The sequence below is a fragment of the Bactrocera tryoni genome, chromosome 1 (genome assembly GCF_016617805.1).
Source record: "Bactrocera tryoni isolate S06 chromosome 1, CSIRO_BtryS06_freeze2, whole genome shotgun sequence".
Lineage (NCBI taxonomy): Eukaryota > Metazoa > Arthropoda > Insecta > Diptera > Tephritidae > Bactrocera > Bactrocera tryoni.
Window position 1 is genome coordinate 14,910,759 of NC_052499.1, and position 19,680 is coordinate 14,930,438.

General features: G+C 37.7%; 2 protein-coding genes across 3 annotated transcripts; one reads left to right on the top strand and one right to left on the bottom strand.

Annotated features, from left to right (window-relative positions):
• Positions 1–3,523: 3,523 nt before the first annotated feature.
• Positions 3,524–17,789, top strand: LOC120772532 (katanin p60 ATPase-containing subunit A-like 1). 2 transcript variants are annotated; one of them, XM_040101214.1, is made up of 4 exons: positions 3,524–4,089; positions 14,792–15,048; positions 15,115–16,218; positions 16,453–17,789. In XM_040101214.1, the coding sequence occupies exons 1-4, from the start codon at positions 3,749–3,751 to the stop codon at positions 16,776–16,778; spliced, it is 2,028 nt and encodes a 675-aa protein (XP_039957148.1). In that variant the 5' UTR covers positions 3,524–3,748; the 3' UTR covers positions 16,779–17,789. The 2 variants fall into 2 exon arrangements, with proteins under 2 accessions (XP_039957148.1, XP_039957138.1); XM_040101204.1 differs by having other exon boundaries at positions 3,526–4,089; positions 15,112–16,218.
• Positions 17,790–19,582, bottom strand: LOC120772542 (histone acetyltransferase type B catalytic subunit). The gene is made up of 4 exons (XM_040101225.1): positions 19,283–19,582; positions 18,723–19,224; positions 18,300–18,657; positions 17,790–18,233 (listed from the first exon to the last, which is right to left on the bottom strand). The coding sequence occupies exons 1-4, from the start codon at positions 19,347–19,349 to the stop codon at positions 17,946–17,948; spliced, it is 1,215 nt and encodes a 404-aa protein (XP_039957159.1). The 5' UTR covers positions 19,350–19,582; the 3' UTR covers positions 17,790–17,945.
• Between the last annotated feature and the right edge of the window lie 98 nt (positions 19,583–19,680).

Below are 19,680 nucleotides of genomic sequence, written 5' to 3' on the forward strand. Positions count from 1 at the left end.
CATTTTCATTTATTAATATTTCACAAAACTTTCCTAAATGGCGAAACGGGTACTAATATTTAACTTTCATATGTCTGACGCCTACAAATATGTTACACAATAGTTGTATTTGCTTGTAAGGACCTTGAAACTCAGAGCAAATAGTCGAAATCTTTCTTTTTTCCCTTGTACTTCTGCGAGAAAATTAGGAAATTTACTTGAGTCACTTTAAAGGCGCCCCTTAAAACACATGTGAAAATGAAAGTAAATACCAAAACACTAGAAAAGGGCATGGTTTAGCTTTGGTAATATTAATATGATAAAATATCGGCGGTTCAGCATTTTTTTCGTTACAAAAATTTTACTTTAGAACTTTATTTGCACTGTTGGGCTCCCACTTCAACTGTATACTTAATATTTCAAATATTTCGAAAAATCAGCGTTTTTAATTTTTTCAAATGGAAAAATTAAAGTTTCAGCTTTTTAGAGCGATATTTGAGGTTTTGAAACAGACAACATTCAACATTACTAATCAGTTCCATTTTTTTAATTTCTGATCAGTGATAGTTAGTAACTTGTGTATTTATGGTTCATCATGGAGAATATTGGTAGAACTTACTCGATAGCTCTATCCTCTAAACTTTTAAACTAAGTAATTAATTTCTTTGATCTTTACTACTTAGATTTCGAGAACTTAGCTTGATGTTAAGATAGTTCTCTGTGTAGTGTGGAACCCTAATTACCAAATCCATCCCTACAAATGAAAGTCGGTTCAAAAGCAATTTTTGCTTTTCGCCTTAGTACATATCCGTTGGAATTCTAGGCTAACTATTCCTTCATACACTAGTCGCTTAAAACTTATAAATCCACCTCCAGTTACGTGTCGTACAGAAATGCTTGGTGTTATATTCTTAGTAAAACTGTTGATGGAACAGTTAGCCGTTCTTTTCTCCACTCTGAAGTTAAATTTAATATGACAGTTCGCTTTTCGAGGTAGCTTAAACGCTTACTGTTAAAATGTTGTGGATCAAATTTTGAACTTAACGAACCATTCCGTCACAAATGTCTGATTCAGTTTTCGTAATTAAAAAGTTTCAGATCTCGACGCTTAAAAACTCTCTTGCCTTTTATGACTCGGCTGATTCCGCACCAATGCGGAAGCGCTCCTCCCGACGGTTGGTCGAAAAGAGGGTAATCGTTGGGTTATAATAATGATAGTCAAAACCTAAGTATGGAAGTCAAAACCCCGTTCGTTATGGCCGAAAACGGAAGAGAATAATACGCTTGTAAAATAAATCCAAATTGGTTCGCAAGTTTCTACTTTTTTTCAGTTGTTTTCTTCTATTTTTTACATGTTAGAAATCTGTTTAAGCTGGAAAATTTTTGATGAATTACAGAAAGCCCGCAAACTCACCAAATACACACTCACACACACGCACATAGTCCTATACTAATTATTAAAAATATATAGTTCGCTACTCTGGACATTTAGTTTAGTTGACGTTCCTGTTGTTGTAGTACCATAAAGTTTAGCGCACTTTGGCCGGGAGTTCTGGTCGAATTTTCACATAGTTTTCGAACATTGCCTGGCACATACACTCACATGTTGGCATATTTAAAATAAAGTTAGTTGACTCAAGAATTTGCTAGTCACCGACAAATGTTTGTGAAAAATATTAACTTCATGAAAGACGTCACATTGGCTAGTCGGCCGGTCGCATTTGCATGTTATACCTATCAAACTGTTTCATGCCAAAACGCAATTAACGGTATATTTAGCAAAGTACGAGGGTGGGTCGTCAGCATTTGATGCATAGTTGCGGCCGAGGCAAAACCATCATTTCCGAAAAGGTTTTTTCCATGGACCTATCAGCTCTCAGCCAATCCGAGCCGAGATAAATTGTGGGAGACTAACCATTTGTCAGTTAATATCAAAAAGCGCGCGACAAATGGAAAAAAGTTCGACCAAACCTTCAACAGAGATGAAAGAACTAAATATATAGATTATGGGGGAATATAGACTAAATTTCGCTAACTTGATAGAGACTGAGGGCATCCGCGATGACATTAATAGCGATAAAAACTAAGAGAGTAAGAAAATGTGTACGAGGAAATGAATAAAGAAGAGGCAGAAGAGGAGTGGCATAATTTCAGCGCTCTCTCTGAAAAAATAGTTTTCAAAAGATCAGCAACTCTCAAAATCAACTCGATTATCGATTAGAAATTAATTCTTATAGTTTTGGGTCATTATGAACTCACATGATTAAATTTTTTTAGCAAAGAAAGATCTTCAGATGTGCAATTAAAGTTACTACTGGAGGAGTTCTCAACTCACGGAATTTCTGACTAAATGGATGAATGTATAATTTTTAAGCGGCTTCCGAAAAGTTAGTGTACTTTTCGAAAGGTTCTGACATGTCGTGCTTAGCAGCATTTCCATTAATTTGACTAAAATATTCAAGAAATCACAAACTAGTATGAGAACTGTCTTTAGATTATTTTATATGCTTATAGTCTTTTCGTCTCACCGTGTGATTTCGGAAAGTCGAAAACTAGAAAAAATACATACTTCATCTTTCAAGAAAAAATATTTTATAATAAATATTTGGTAATTAATTTAAATTAATTCTAATTAACGAATTGCTACTGTAATTCTACGAAGACCAAGTATTAACGAACTTTTATTTGTTATTGCAAAACTATGGTCGAAAATATTATAAGTCTACCAACTATGCGTGCGACAACAACCACAACAACAATCGATGTATCAACAACAATAATTAGCTACAACAAAAGCCCAAACTTGCAGCCACAACGAACCTATACGAGTGGCAATAGCACGAGGAAATATAAGTACTTCCGATTTCATAGAAGCATACAATAAAACAACAACAAAAATAGTATTTTGCAAAGACCCAAGCATAGTAAAGCATAACACAGATTGAAATTGTAACAACAATAAGTCAAAAGCAGCACAAATGCCACTTCCTTTAACCTCAATACAAATTCAAGAAACAAACGAGTGTGTTTTGGCATACCCACCTGGATGTGTGTGTGTTGTACATATGTACGTCTCAGATTGGAGAAAACACAAAAAAGCTATAAACAAGTGGTCAACGGCTTCAATGTACCCAAGTGCTGCAAACCAGAAATATTCTCATGCATATGAGTTTGTGCATGTGTGTGTATGAGTATGCTTAGCCATGCCAGTGCTGCCACTAAATGTAAGCGCATGCAAGCAGTTAAAGGGTGGCAATTTTGTATGTAGCATATTAATGGAGATCCTTCAAAGTAAGTGTACCAACACATGTGCATATGCATGTGTATGTTTGTGTATGTGTATATTTGTGCTTAGCATATACTTTTTTCTTCGGCTGCTTGTGCAGTTAATGAAAGCGGCTTTTTTGTTGTGGCACAACACGGTGCGACGCAACGCCACCTCCTCCACAACCGTTACTCCGGCATTTCTATTGTGCAAATGACCATTGTTGGCGCGACGCCGCCAATGACCGCTGCCTCGGGCGCACAGTTGGTCAGTTAGTGTTTAGCATTCGCGGCAAATGGTCAATAATTTGTTGTGGAGCTCGCGCGTACCATCGTTAACAACCGTTACGCACCACAACACAATGTCACAGCGTTTGTAGTGCAAAGTGTTGAAAATGATTTGCTAAAAAAAATCAACAGTTATTTTATGTTTATACAAGTAGTTAAGGAAAGTACATATATAAAAAAATAATAATTCAAAAATAAAATTGCGTAAATACGCAGTATGTTTAATATGAACGCTCAAAATTGGCTGGGCATGGCATTGGAACAGCCGCTCGGCGAGCAAAACATCACCTCCGCCTTAACCAATGCAAATGTAACGCAATATAATGGCAATGTCGGTGTGGGTGGTCTAACGGCAACACCATCGCCAGCCGCAGCGCCACCCCCAAACGCGCCCGTACATCACACTTTTCTACAGAAACGTTCCGTTTACAATTCGAATCCATCGCTCGAACGCCCAATGCCCACCAACGACATACATGTGGAGTACGAAGTCGCCGTGCCGCTCTTGTCCACATTCCGTCATACACCCTATCATTCATTATGGGATCTACACGATAGGTAATTCCTATTTATTTGTATATACTTATAAATATGCCAACAATGCAGCAGGCGCAATCAAACACAAATTCATCAAAAATACGAAAGAAAAGTCAGCTCGCGAACTCAAGTATTATGGCCAACTTTAACCACGTTCTTGAAGCGTGCCCTTCATGTGGTCGTGGAAAATTCCTTATACTTGCCTGCTATATCCATCACAATTCATTTAAGCGCGTGTAAATGTGAAAAATTAAGCCATTTCAATTGGCAAGTCCACCATTCAATGTTACAACTGTGCTTTGTTTGACATTTATACAGTTTCCTTAAGTGATTGACATGGTCAGATGCATTTAAAATTGCTGATTACCACTTCATAACTTCTATAGTGCCCGCACATAGAGCTCATGATGTCAGATTGTTCACAGCCTTGTCACTCAAGTGGCGAACTTCTACTGCGATAACATTTACGGCAGCAATGAATGCTTATTTCCAAGAGGTCATGATGTAATTGAAATAAAAATTATAACTTCTAACGCATATATATTAATGAGCATTAAATTAATTTGATGGCTGGTCAGACTTCTACTTCTTTTTATTTTATTACGCCATAAATATAGGGTTCTAGTAGCTTTAAGCGGGGAGCCTGCTTCAAAAAATCGTTTTTTTTTGCTTAAATCTGTTTAAAAATATCTAAGAATATGTCCCCAAAATTATAGATGGGAATTCGAAATATTTTCGAAGCTAGAAGGGAAATAGTGACCCAGCGTCTAGCAGATATATTAGCGATTGGGCAGAAAGCGAAATCTTTGACGCGCGATTTTTTGGTTATTCATTTTTACGATTTTCCTTAATTGGCAGGCAGGATAGAAAAAAGGTCGTATGGAATTGTGGCAAGTTTAATATCTTTGGCATTAAATTATCTTCTATTTAAACTAAAAAAAACTAAGAAAAGTCAAGTTTGAACATATTTTTAAACAACATAAAGTAAAATTTTTTTGGTCAAAAACCACTTTTTTTCAATTTTGAAAAAATTTGTAAAATTTTACACTTTTTTTTGAAATTTTCTTAGTTTAACTAGAAGATAAATCATTAAAAAATATGAATCTCTTTGAATTTTTTGATAAAATTGCGACCTGCATGCACGTGCGAGATGCATCAGGCGATTGCTTCTTAAAGGCAGACTATCAAAGATTTCATATCCAAAATATGTATTTGTGAATGATGTCTAAATATATAACTATAAACACTAGAAATTTCGCTTTAATCAATTATTTCTTTCCCTCCCAAAAAAAATCCTCAAAAAAATCGATTTTTTGAAGCCTCTAAGGCAGGCTGCCCCCTTAAGGCGTTTTCACCAAAAAGGGATTTGAAGCATATTTTAAATTTCATTTCGAAATTATCACCAGTCTCTCTCCAAATTACTTTCTACACCCTGAACAGGGTATAAAGGTGGCCTGCATGTAAATATGATCACCGTGACAAGCTGAGTAGATTTAGCCATATCTGTCTGTCTGCTTTGCATACGGCGTTTTTTTCCTGAAAACCGGCTCATTAGTCGAAACCGCCGACATCGAAGCATTGTAGCTATATGCCAGATACAAACTGACCGATCAAAATCATGTTAATGTTTGGAACACTTTTTATTTTGCAAGTTGGATTCATGAAATTTCAAAATTTTGAGTTATGCATCGGAATAAAAGTACAAAATACACCGACGAAGGGTATTCTGTGCAGCTGAGGTTAACGTTTTTTCTTCTTATTTTTTTTATTTAACGAAACTTCCATCCAATGATTCCATCGGTGGGGCAACTTATTCGTCTAATTTGGCTTCTTGTGTCTTTTTTCAACTCCTCAAATTCAAATATTCACTAAAGTGAATGTTTGGGCTATGGAATGAAGTAATAAAATCTGAGTCGTGTGAACACGAAGATTTGCTTTATGACTCTCTAACCTAGAAATCACGCAATTATTCTCAGTTGTAACCAATCAATTGTATTGTCCATCAACGAGACAGCTATTAATAGTTGACACAAAGGCATCCTTATCAAAACAATTATCGACTCTAAGGCTGACCAGTTTCAAATACAAAATGGCTATTTATTAAAAATGCATAAATTTTTGAAATTTCTGCATTTCTCACTGAGTTAACAGCTTTTTCCTACAATTGTGAAATATGATCATTTTTTTTGTTCAAAACCACAAAATCTTGAGTTAAATGCGTTTTTTAAAAAACAATAAAAACAAACTGAAATCATCATACCTCATTACTCATACGCCCCGTCTGCAACGTGCAATACACGGCGTATAAGTAACATTGTGTTTAGCTTTCAATAACGCCGTGGTTGTTGGAAGAGGAATGCGAACAAATTATTACAAATGAATGAGATAGTTCAGGCAACGAAAATATTAAAGAAAGAAAGTCATAAAGTAGCATCAAGCGTTGGATTCAATTCTTTTTAAAAAATTATGTAGTATATATATTAATAGTTTATGTGAAATAGATATGATATAAATACAAAATGTATCTATACAAGGTGCGTTCCAAAGTAGACAGGACTTTTTGAATCTAGCGCCCCCTGGTGGCGCCATCTATATGACACGTGCGTTAGAATCTGCTATCAATTGTCCAGTGAGAATTTCATGACATTTCATGAATTGGAAGTGAAGTTATTGGGTTTTAAGTGTCAGTATGTTTGTGTTATCGGTGCGAAAATGAGCTTCGAACAAAGAGTCAACATTAAATTTTGTTTTAAAATTGGTAAAACTTTTACCGAAACGTTTCAATTGATGATTATGAGGTCATAAATAACGATCAACATGTGGGTCAATCAAAATCTGTGATCACCGGAAATTCCATAGAAACTGTGCGTGAATTCAACAAAAATCAGCCGAAATCATCATTGAAATTCATGGAAATGGAATTGAGCATCTCCAAAACATCGATTTATCGCATTTTGGCGGAAAATTTGGGCTTACGATAGGTGTGTGCACGGTTTGTTCCGCACAAATTGACCGACGACCAAAAATTGCTCTCATCGATCGACGCGTGTGACCGATTATTTGACCAAAAATCACATTTTAACCATTAAACACTCTCCGTATTCACCTGATATTGCACCGTGCAACTTCTTCCTTTCCGGAAAAATGCATTTTCCCATGAAAGGAAAGTGTTATGCAGACGTAGAGGTCATTTAAAAGGCTTGCACCGGCATACTGGCGGCCACACCGGCCATCGCGCTAAAACACTTGTTCCACATGTTTTTGGACCGTGCAAAAAGCTGTATTGAAGCAGAAGGAAACTATTTTGAATAAAATAAATTTATTTTGCCGAAAAAATCATTTGTTCTGTTTTTTTTAAGTCCTGTTTACTTTGGAATGCACCTTGTACATATATAAACAAGGTCATTGAAACGAAAGAATATGCAACTTATAAACAGTTAGTATTCAATACAAATGTAAAATAGATTATAGTCGCAACTGCATTGCTGTTTTATAAAATGTCTGCGCTAACAATTGTGCCACTTTTGTATTGATAAGCATAAAACAAATAATTGCTTACAAGACTCGTACCACTTCTGCAGAATACAAAAGGCCTAGCATTGACGGTCTCAGCGGTATGAGAATAGTCATTAACCCAAATTCCTAAATAAATACTGAGCAGTGGAAATTACCCAAAACGGAAATGCCAAAAAGGCAATGCGACAAAGTAATCATTTCGAGCACTTTGATTCGTACTCGCTCTGAACGAAAGGAAAAAAACGAAATTCATGTCAAACCAAACAGCATAGAAGATTAACTTACAAGTCAATAACTTATATTGTGAACATATGTAGCACCCTGTATTTAAAACATAGCTCTAACCGTAAGCATAGGCAATTGCATGAGGCATTCAATTTTTTTATGAAAGGAAATGCTGGGAAGTCATAGAACAAAAGTAACAACTCACGATTTGCGATTATGGCTAAACACGCATACACATGCATATGTAAATGTAAATTTATGTATTTAATTGTGTTAAGCGAATAACAATGAGTGTAGAAAGCATTCGACTGCTTAATCTTTAGTCAGAAAAAGCGCGACGATTGATTTGTTGTACACGAAATGGCGGATGCCAAAAATTATGGTCCTCAGATTTGCTGAGAAGGTTCTAATTTTAAAAGCAGACAGTTTTCATTGCATAAAATTTGTAAACAAACATTTTAGTTAGAGAGTAGTGGAGGTGTACTATCGAATAATTTGTACTTTAAAAAATAGTATTAATCCAAAAATGTGAGAAAAATTTCGTAATGATAACAAAACGAACGGTGTCAGTGCAATGTACTTGCGAATTCATTTGTAAGATTTATGGATGTATACAATACAATATATGGTACGGTTCTGTCAAAATCGTCATCATTCCCAATGTTGATCACGTTTTCGAATGTTAGCTGTACACTATACTTGGCAATCTGGTTCACTATTTCATTGCCTTCGCTGCCTTTGTGGCCTGGCACACAGTAGATGTGAAGTTGCTTGCTTCTGGCAACACTTTTCATTGCCGCCCTGTTTCGCAAGACACTTCTGGATATGCGATACAAAGTTACTGCCTTGATTGCTGCTTAACTGTTTAAGTAGTTGTTGACTCTGGAATTACCTGCAGGTTAATTAGAAGCCAGCTCCGCAATAGCAAAGACTTCAGATTGAAATACACTGCAGTGGTCCGGCAACTAAAAAAGTAGCCTTATGCCTAACTCTACACTCCCGCACCAACTCTATCGCCCATTTTTGAGCCATCAGTATAGATTTTTAGAGTGTTGCGCCTAGCTAACATACCTTTGCGCCAGCCATTTTTTTTCTATATTTACTTTGAAAGTTCTTTCCCAATAGAAAAGTGGGATCATGTAGTCGGTGTTTGCCCAGCCGCCATTACCCATCGAACTACGCCCGAAGGTTCTATATTTAAATTCTCCTGCAGCCAGTAGTCGACTCGCCGTTTTTGCTGCGCAGTTTTCAGCGAAGAGGTCTATGGGTGGCAGGTTCAGTACCAGTTTAATAGCCGCCGTTGGACTTGTTCTTAAAGCTCCTGTTATGCACAGTGCCCAATTTTGTGCTTTCTTGTGAACACAAGCAGATCCGTTTTCTCCGTGTTCAACCCCAGACTCGCTGGCAATGCCTAATTCTGGATTGTATTGAAAGTGGTGGCCATAATACTAATGGTCTGTAGACACCTACCCGTTATTAAGACTCCTTAGCAGCTTGTTCAAAACTAATGTCCATGGAAGCGGAGTTAGCACTCCACTTTGCGGAGTACCTTTACAGACATTGGTCACTTTAGCGTCGTTCCATTCAGCTCTTATCCGTCTAGAGGTTAAAAGGCTTCTGATCCAGCGTTGTATAGCAGGACCAAAATCTATTAAACCTCCAGAAATGTCCAGGAATGTTCCAAGAGCCGTTTCGATATTAAATACCAGTGTTTAGAGTGCAGTCTCTACTGATCTGCCCTTCATATTTATATGCGCGCTGCGCCTTGGGCAGCTTCTAGAAGGCGCTGCGGCCCTAATGTACGCGTCCAAGATTTTCTTTAGCATTTTCAGCAGGATGGAAGTTAAGCTTATAGGCCTAAACTCTTTCGAGTGGGTTGTGTTGTTTCTACCTGCCTTCGGTATAAAAACTACTTCAGCCTCTCTCCATGAGTGTGGCACATAGCTGAACTTCATGCATACCTTAAAAATCGCCTTTAGTCATGGTACGGATAGACAGAGTGTATTCTGTAGCATTGCTGGAATCCGTCCGTACCGGGAGATTTGTATGGGTCAAATGGGCGGATTGTCTATTCCATTTTATTTTCCGTAAAGATGGGTTCAGGAACGTTTACTGCACTACTTCCTTAGTAGCTAGGACTTACCGCGTCATTACAGCCTGGAAAGTGCTCACTGACTGGTTCTTCTAATGAGTCCTGGCAGTTGTTCGTCCACGTTACGCTACTTTTGCGAATAATACCGGGCGAGACAGGGCTTTTAGATAATGGTTTCCTAAGTCTCGCCTTCTCGTGAGTCTTTTCAAATTCACTATATACGTTTTTACAGGTCGCTTTGTCCTGCGCACCAACTTTTTGTAGGCCCTTTGATCTTTATATGCGTTCTAATAGTCCTCGCTTTCTGTTAGCTGGGCCCAGCTGAAGCAATCCCGTACTTTGCGTCTACAAGACCCAAGCTCCTTAATCCACCAAGAGAGCTTCGTTTTGTGTTTGAGTCGCAGTATTTAGGGCATTCGTTAATACAGTCACGCCCTTTTCAAGCTTGTTCCTAACCTAACCTACGATTATTGCCAATTCTGTTAGTCTCAACCAGTACTTTGCTATAACGGTAAAGAGTTTTGCGGATCAGCTAGCTGTTTATAAAAACGATTTCTCTGCGCCAACGCCAAAAGTCGATTGTGTTTCTCATTACAATCTCTAAAAGCACAGCCAGTGAAAAACGCTACTGCCTTCCTTCCTCATCGGCAAAATGTGTGCACAGTGAAAAACGTGGTAAAAACGCAGAAATCAGCCATCTTTGTTTGAAGATAGGTCGTGGCAGCTGACACGAGCCACGATTCTACGTTTTTCACTGGCTGTAAAAAAATAAAAAAAAAAAGTATTTGAAAAGTAAACACAAAAATTATAAACGTTTTGAAACATTTTAATTTTTTTTTAATCTTCCTACTAGTTTTATTTTAACAATTTTTTCTAATCACGCAAAATTTTAGCTTCAAAAATGTGCACCATAAATTAATGCGCTCAATAAAATCTTATCGAATTAGAGAAATCTTTATGTGACTAACTAAAGAAAAATAAAACTCCAACACTGTTTACAAATTTCGTAATTGAAACAAGACTGCTCGTATAACGGCACCAAACTAGTGTATACTGAATAAGCCTAAGCTATTGCCCACCAATGTTGCTTCGATAGCTGTTACGTCACCTCTTCAATTAATGCTTGACATGTTCGTGTCAAGCCTTTGTCCAATATACACAAGTCAAATCCAGCACAGCAACAATAAAGTTTAGAGTAGTAAAAGGCTCAGCTAAAAGCTCAATAACCTGACAATTCTTAGCGGAGTTTATTGAACTCGACGCAATTTAAACTCATTTATATTATACAAACAGCAAAATGCTTATATATACATACATATACATATGTACGTATGTATGTGTGTACATAGGCAAATAGAAAAATACCTAAATTATTCGACATTAAACGCAACACGTTCTCTACCGGCATAAAAATGAGACGTCATAACATACTTGCTTTTAAAAATAACTGCATAACTTTACATAGTGTCCGCGAGCGTGTGTGTGTGTATGCATGCGTTTGATATTTTTATTGTCATATTAACACACGAGTAGTACTCGCCTTATGTTTTTAAAAATACTAAGGTTATTATTAACTATATTCATGTATGTATGTATGTATGTATATATATATATATATGTATGCAGGTATTGGTAATTGCACCCGGTCACTTATTTGACCACTTACATATATGATAGACTCTCCAATATTTTATATAAGTATTTTATATGCATTTTGTTAACTGATATACCGTTAATTAGCTTTGCTCCGCAACAACGAAAGCTCTACAGCTGTCATATACACTTGCATTCCCTTGGTTTTATTATTATTTTTGCTCATATGTACATATTTGTACATTGTTAGTTAATAATAACCCTTTGGCGACCACACCGTGTCTACTGTCTAGACCATGCTGACCAATCCAGCCAGTCCCTAAGGTCTAAGCCAGTTGATGGTAGGCGAGTTCTCGGGACTTTGTTTTTGTTTATTCGCGCAAGGAATTTTCCTATGTACATATTTATTGTAATGATTAATTTTCATATTTAGTATATACATATACATACATACATATATGTGTTTATATACATATGTACATATGTATATGAATATGAAATATAAGGTATAGTTTGCGTGCCGCCATATATTTCTAGTTAAAACGGAACTATACTTGACCTTACTGCGAATAAAATGATAGCATATACTATATATGTATGTACAACCCTATGTAGTTATATAAATGGACTTATACATATGTACATTTGCTCGTATATTCTTCACATACATACATACAACTTAATTGGGAGTATTTTTGCAACGATTTTCCCACACCGAAGTAATAATCATTTAGTTTGGTGAATGATTCGTTTGTTTGGATGACATAAATTATGAATAAGAGAAGTTAAGACATAACACCTTGTGTGAAATTATTAGAAATACCATTTTTTCATAATAAAAAATTATAACATTTAAAACGAACTTCAACTTTACTTGATTACTCGGTTTCAAAATCATCTACACTTACCTACCAGCTTTTTATCTGATCGAAAACAGAGTTTGGCAGACCAAAAACGATCAATACAGGATTTGTCCGGAAAGTAATAGGACTGAGTCGATTTAAAAAAATTTATTGAACCAATCATTACAATTCTTTAAAAACTTACGATGCAGCGCTACCAAGGCGATTTCCGAGCATTGAAGGCATTCCCCGGAGTAGCCTTGAGAGCCAAGCTGCATGCTGCTTGGGTCCCCTCTGTCATCTCAAAATGCTTGCCTTTCATCTGCCTTTTCAGGCAAGGAAACAAAAAAGCCCGGGGGCTACATCTGCGGAAGCGTTGGGATGCCGGCCTTGGTTAGGTAGCTGTTCACAAAAAAGGCGTTGTGAGCCGGTGCGTTGTCGTGGTGCAACTTCCAATTTGGCTGCGATGTCTTTTCGGACCCGATTGATCCTTCGTTTGGTCTCTTGAGGACTTCCACGTAAAACTTGGCGTTGACGGTTTATCCAGGAGAATTCATGCTGGACGATGCCTTTGAAGTCAAAAAATACAATTAGCATCGTTTTCACTTTGGATTTGCTCATTCTTCGCTTTTTTGGGCGAGGAGACGTCAGCGAGTGCCTCTCAGAAGATTGCCTCTTTGTTTCGGGATCATACTCAAAGATCCATGACTCGTCACCTGCGTCGGAAGAATGTCCTATTACTTTCCGGACAATACCTGTATTTTTTTCAGTTTTTGATTTTTTTGGTTCTGGCTAATTGAAAGTACAATATCATTTCTTAGAATTTTTCGGCGGAGAAGAGCAGAATCACTAGTACTGCAACAGTGCAGACGCCTTTTATAGTGTCATCGGAGATCGCCTGTAACTAGAAATATATTTAAACTTTTTCTTCAAAAATTTTTCAGTAATTAAAGCGGCATGCTCTATTTTATACGGTCGTCAACGGTTGGAGCAAACAGCAAAGATAATCCACTATAATGAGCAGTAGAAGAGTTTATTTATAACTGAACTTAGCTTTAGGCCTGGAAAATCCACAATCGACCAGATGTTCACCATGCGCCAAATCTTGGAAAAGCCCCTTGAAAGGAAGATCAGCACATACCACCTCTTCGTCGATTTTTAAAGCCGCATTGACAGTGTAGAATGGACCCACCAACCACCTTGGTAGGGTTCGAGGCCCATAAACCATTGCCGTACTTTGGGTGCAGCACCCGGTTGCAAATCAACTCCACATTCAACTGACAAGGCGTCAGCTCTTCCCATATTCGGGTTTTATCCACAACCACAACGATACTCCCCGAGGAACCAATCCGTATGAGCGAACTCCAAGAGCTCCTGCTCCCCGTGATACTAAAATAAAGTCTCCAGGCAGACCTTTTAGCCGAAAACTACTACCAGTTGAGCCTCCATACTGCTCTGGACTGGTGGCCAGAGGTTCTACCCCATATACACATTACACGTACACACCATTCACACAAGAAGCTAACCCTAATTCTCAGTTAAACCCCATCGCCACCTAAGCAATCCACACGCAAACGACCCTAATTGTTCGGCATTCCGACTAGTGGAGATCACACTGTTAGCATCTAGAAGTCCTTCAGTCCAGCTAATCCCCATACCACCCAGATTCCTAATGGCCGAATACATTGGGCATTCTGCAATTACGGGCACCCAGTCCTCTACCCCCGTCCCACAAAAACAACCCGACCTATCAGATAGGTGCCTCTGATGCAAAAATTAATTCAGAGGCACATGCCCATACCCTCAACAAACCCAACGTCCCAAATGTACTCATAAGTCACTAGACCGTAGGACTATTGTCCCAGCGGTCTTGGAACCTATACCTCACCCTACCATCTAGAATCCCTCCCTCTCCACATCATCTTCGGAAATCCTGTAACTCCGCGTCACTGTTGACAGTTGCTAAGAGGCCTGTGAGGTATTTGAGGTATTCTGATTACGAATTTGAGTTGAAAATTTTCCATCACGTACAGCTATGTTTGTAATTTTAATAAATGCTTATGGTTTGATGTCTGCACCCCTTGGCTACAACATAAAAAATCTCACATGATAGGAAAATTTTACAATCATTTTCGGTTTTAACAACCCAAAACCAGTAAAAAAACAGCCATTAACATTACAGTCGCAAAATGACAGTAAACAAGAGTAACCCTGGTCCATTCCCGTTACGTAAACTTTACTGTCGTGTGAACGGAATTTGAATTTAATCATACTTGATGACTGGAGAACAAATATGATCTTTTGTTTATTTGAAAGCAAGATTCTTCAATAAGCACATTTGCGGTTTTATCATAATGATCATAACTTAATTTAATTTCGAAAACAATTCTAAATTTAAAAGCACTCTTCCACTTTTCAAAATTCATTTTCTTTACTTTACACTTTTTCCTGATAGTACCTCCACAACACCGCCGACGGGACTCTCACATGTGGCACGCATGATGGACTCATTAATACTAGATCAATATCCACCATTCGCCTTCACAAAGATCACAACCACACATAGACCATCACGTGCTGGGAACAACAAGAAAACCGAAACCACACGCACAACCACTTTGACTGGCCTTTCGCCCGGCAGCGCGGCTACTTTTGGCGGTGGCAACGGCATTGCGGCAGCAGGCCTTCGGAAAACGCGCATACCAACACAAGGTGTGTAGAAAATAGAACCATAGAAATGTCACACAATTAAACTAATCTATGCATTTCTTCCAGAAGTCCCCCCACAACCACGCCCCAACACAAATTTGCCACCCACAGCTGGCACCACAAATCCACTTTATCAGAATGCTAACGGCGGTACCAACAATACCGCTGGTGTTGGTAATAATACACACATACAATTCCCAAATCATAATGACAACCGTTGGATCTCATCGTTGCGTCGTTCACGTGATCCCGAACTACAGCCGACACTGCCTTCGATCAATTTGAGCCATCACGGTAGCGCACATAATGTGGGCGGTAGTCTGAGCACCAGCACTGATAAAGGGCGCAGTTCGCGCAGCATCAAGGCCTCGACTATAGCGGCTACGCGCAAAAGTCGCAGTGTGGAACGTATTCGTGCACGCAAACTTACCACACAAATTAAACTCAAGGATAAACCGAAGAAGAACTCCATCGATGAGAATTCCAATTCGGATGATCAGGAAATCACATCGCTAGAGGAGAATTCTACGTCACAGAATACGCCGAAGAGTTCGCCGAAAACAAAAACGAAAATATTCTCGCCCATCGGCTATGAGCCACATTTGGTAGACACACTAGAAAAGGATATACTGCAGCGTAATCCAGGTGTCAAATGGTGTGATGTAGCTGGCTTGAATGATGCCAAGGCCATATTGCAAGAAGCAGTTGTATTGCCGATAATTATGCCCGATTTCTTCAAAGGCATACGGCGACCTTGGCGTGGCGTATTGATGGTGGGCGCACCGGGTACGGGTAAGACTATGTTAGCCAAGGCTGTGGCCACGGAATGTGGCACGACTTTCTTTAATGTCTCCTCGGCGACACTAACCTCAAAATATCGTGGTGAAAGCGAAAAACTGGTGCGTTTATTATTCGAGATGGCACGCTTCTATGCGCCGAGCACAATTTTCTTTGACGAAATCGATGCGTTGTGTACATCGCGTGGCAGCGATTCGGAGCACGAGGCAAGCCGGCGCTTTAAAGCAGAGCTATTGATACAGATGGATGGTTTGAATGCAACGCTGCAGGACGATAAAATCATCATGGTTTTAGCGGCAACTAATCATCCATGGGATATTGATGAGGCTTTCAGACGACGTTTCGAGAAAAGGATCTATATTGCACTTCCAAATGGTAAGTCAAAGGGGAGAAAGCGAAATGTCGTATTTTCTGTTATGTTTTAGTTTATTTATTAGTTGATGAAAAGTTGATTTTTTTATATGACCTTCAGCCGATAATGTGTGTGGATATTGTTGGGTTATCACCCAACTCAGCACTCTCTCCCCAATTATTTTTCAAAATATTTTATAAAAATGTGAATACTTATTTTAAATTAACAAATTTTGTTTTCTTTAATATTTCCTGCAGAAGAGACACGTTCCGCTCTACTAAAACTCTGCCTCAAAGATGTTCGTCTCTCACCCAATTTGGATACGAATCTCATTGGCGATCAGCTGACAGGATACTCCGGTTCGGATATTAGCAATGTCTGTCGTGATGCGGCTATGATGGCAATGCGGCGTCTCATCGCCGGACGCTCGCCATCGGAAATAAAGGAGATACGCCGTGAAGACATTGACCAACCCATAACAATACAGGATTTTAAAGACGCTATGGAACGTACGAAGCAATCAGTTTCGTTGGACGATGTGGCGCGTTTTGAAAAATGGATGGAAGTCTATGGTTCATGTTAAACTAATATAGGCGCGCAGTGAAAAGAATGCTCTCAAATTATAATAATTGATCACATTGAAATTTAAAAATCAATAAGCAATAAATTGTAGCGATTTTTTTTTTAACTAAGCAAGAAAGTGGTTAATAGAAAAACGTGCAAGGAGAAAATATAAATTTGCAAGACGTATGTATGTATATACTACATTAAGGTCTCCGTTATTTCCCAAGTTGATGTTTTTTTTTCAAACGCCGCTGAAGTGTCAGTTTTTGCCCTAAATAAACTATCTGTATTCATATAGTAGTACACCATGTCGTATGAGCAACACAGAATGTGTACATCACTTGCATGAATGCTCATGTCACTTGATGTGTAGTATATTTTTAACTACATATGTATAAATTTTAAAGGGATTTTTTTTATAAAAAAATTATTGAAACTTTTTTTTGTATAATTATAATATTGTAGATTTATATACAATATCGAAAAGCTCGATGTTATATACATACATGGAAAAGAAAAATAATTTAAGACCGGTTTAGATTAGAAATAAGATCTCGTTTACGTTGAATCCTTATTTTTAGGGCAGTAACTGAAACTTCAATGGGCGTTTGAAAAAAAAAACATCCAATTCGGAAAATAACGGATATCCTAATACTACACATTTGTAATCAGTATTTAGTGCATGACTTGCGTAAATTTAGAAAAACTTCCATAGCTCATAACTGTTGTGTGGACTTGTAATACGGATTATGATTTCCAATACAATGTTTGACCTTTATCATTAGTTAAAAACTTAACCTGGATTCGCTCAATATTTCGAAAACCCACCACTCCTAACCCAAGGCATTGCCCTATCATCTACTTTGAAATTTCAACGATTGAGCGTAGGTAAAATTCACAAGTGATTATTAGATAACCATTTATAAGCAATTAGTCGATAAACCAACATTTTATATAAACAAATTTATAAATTTAATATTAAAATGGTAAATGTATGTATAATCGAATCAATAAATTCACAAACAGCTAATGAAGTGTATGCTTAAATCTGCTTGGTCAACTGTTTTAATTTTAATAATTTAATTTTATTGTATAATCAATTAAAACAAATGCTCAAATGCACTGATTACTAGTTAACATCGACATTGATAATAAAACACAAATAACTGTACCATAAATCGCATGCTTAATCGCGTAACTTCTCAAGAATCTGTTTATAGGCGCTTTCCACTTGCTGGTACTCCTCATTTAACTGTTCAATGCGTTGCATTGGTGTGGGCAGACGCGCTCTCAACCATTCTGTATCCACATTGGCTTTCTCCATTTTCTTAATGTCGTTTATCTGCTTATAATGAACTGCGTTTAAACGTCGCTTAACATCCAAACGATATGCCCGATAATCTTCTTCGTCATTTAAATTTGTATAATAGAGGCGGAGTATTTCATACACGCGACGACACTGACGAGGATTCAACTAAGCATACAAAACAAAAAGCAAAACTAAATAACATTTAGAGGTATTTAAGTTGTGGTAATTTACTTTGTACGTTTCCCGTGCTTCTCTAATCATTTCCTTGCTGAAACCTTTTTTAATGACATCTCTTCCGAAACTTTTCAAACCCTTACATAACCGTGCGTCCACAAAATTGCGTAAACGCTGAAAGTCGTCAGATGGATCTTCCACAGTCATATCCACCACGTTTTTCTGAGATTGATAGTGCTTATATATGGTCTCTACGAAGCTTGTGCCAATCCCGAGCTTTTGAAATGGTGGCAGGACTAACACTTGACTGATACGTGGTCGTATGTGTTGTGGATATGCATAATACTCATAAACAGTTGTGTAACCAGTCGTTGCATACTGATAATCTCCATTCTCATTTTTGTATTTTTCGTAGCTAATGTGGTAAAAATGAAATATATTTAGTAAAACAAAATCTCATCTTTATGGTTTAGTACACACCATACAAAAAAGCTCCACTGTGTATCATCAATGTCAATATACGATGCAGCATCGACAAACCAAAGTATAAATGTTTGAAGACGACTGAAAAATTTTAGAAATGCCGGCACTTTATAATCACAGTGATATATTTCGAACAATCGCTCCTTTCCCTGTGCGTCAGTTACTTGGTGTTCGGATAATTTTTCGCCAAAAGGTTGAAATTTGTCGGCTTTGTCGAGGGTCTTTAAAAACTCATCCATGTTGATAAAGAAGCAGCCTTCGGGTAACTTTTCAGCAATAGTGAGCACAACATTATCAGCTTTTATATCTCCTTCTGATATCTCATTTACTCGGCTGCTATATTCTGTACCAACATAAATGTGTAATGGTCCGGCAGTATATAAGATTCGTACTCGCAAATCTTTATAGCCAAATATGCTCTCCGATTCGCCAAATATTTGATGTGCCATCAACGGGTGAAATACAAGACTATCATCTTCCAGATCTTGCTTGCGACGTACTACAAGACGAATAATACAAATGAGATTTCGTTAAATTATTTTTAAGTTTAAAATTACTCAATTTAAATTCCACCACTTCAAGTGCGTCCAACACGAGTTCTTCATAGTCGTGAATATGCGACATGCCGGCAACAATAAACTTCCCTCCAAAATATGGTGTCAGTTTTTCCTTCTAGAAAAGCTTCAAATTTTCACCTCTCTCGACTAACGCGAGCACTGCTATTAAATTCAGTTAATATAATTAATAGAGCTTATTATTTATTCTTCTTTATATGTACTAATTTAGATATTAAATGGAAATACATAAGTCACGAATTGGTAAAAAAATTTCGAGCGCAAAATGCCAATAGCAACAAACCAATTCCAATAAATGTTGACAGTTGACAAATGCCTGGTAGCGCTGTGTTTCATATGCAAAGTGATTGTCACAATGAGTCCAAAATTGGCCTGCTCAA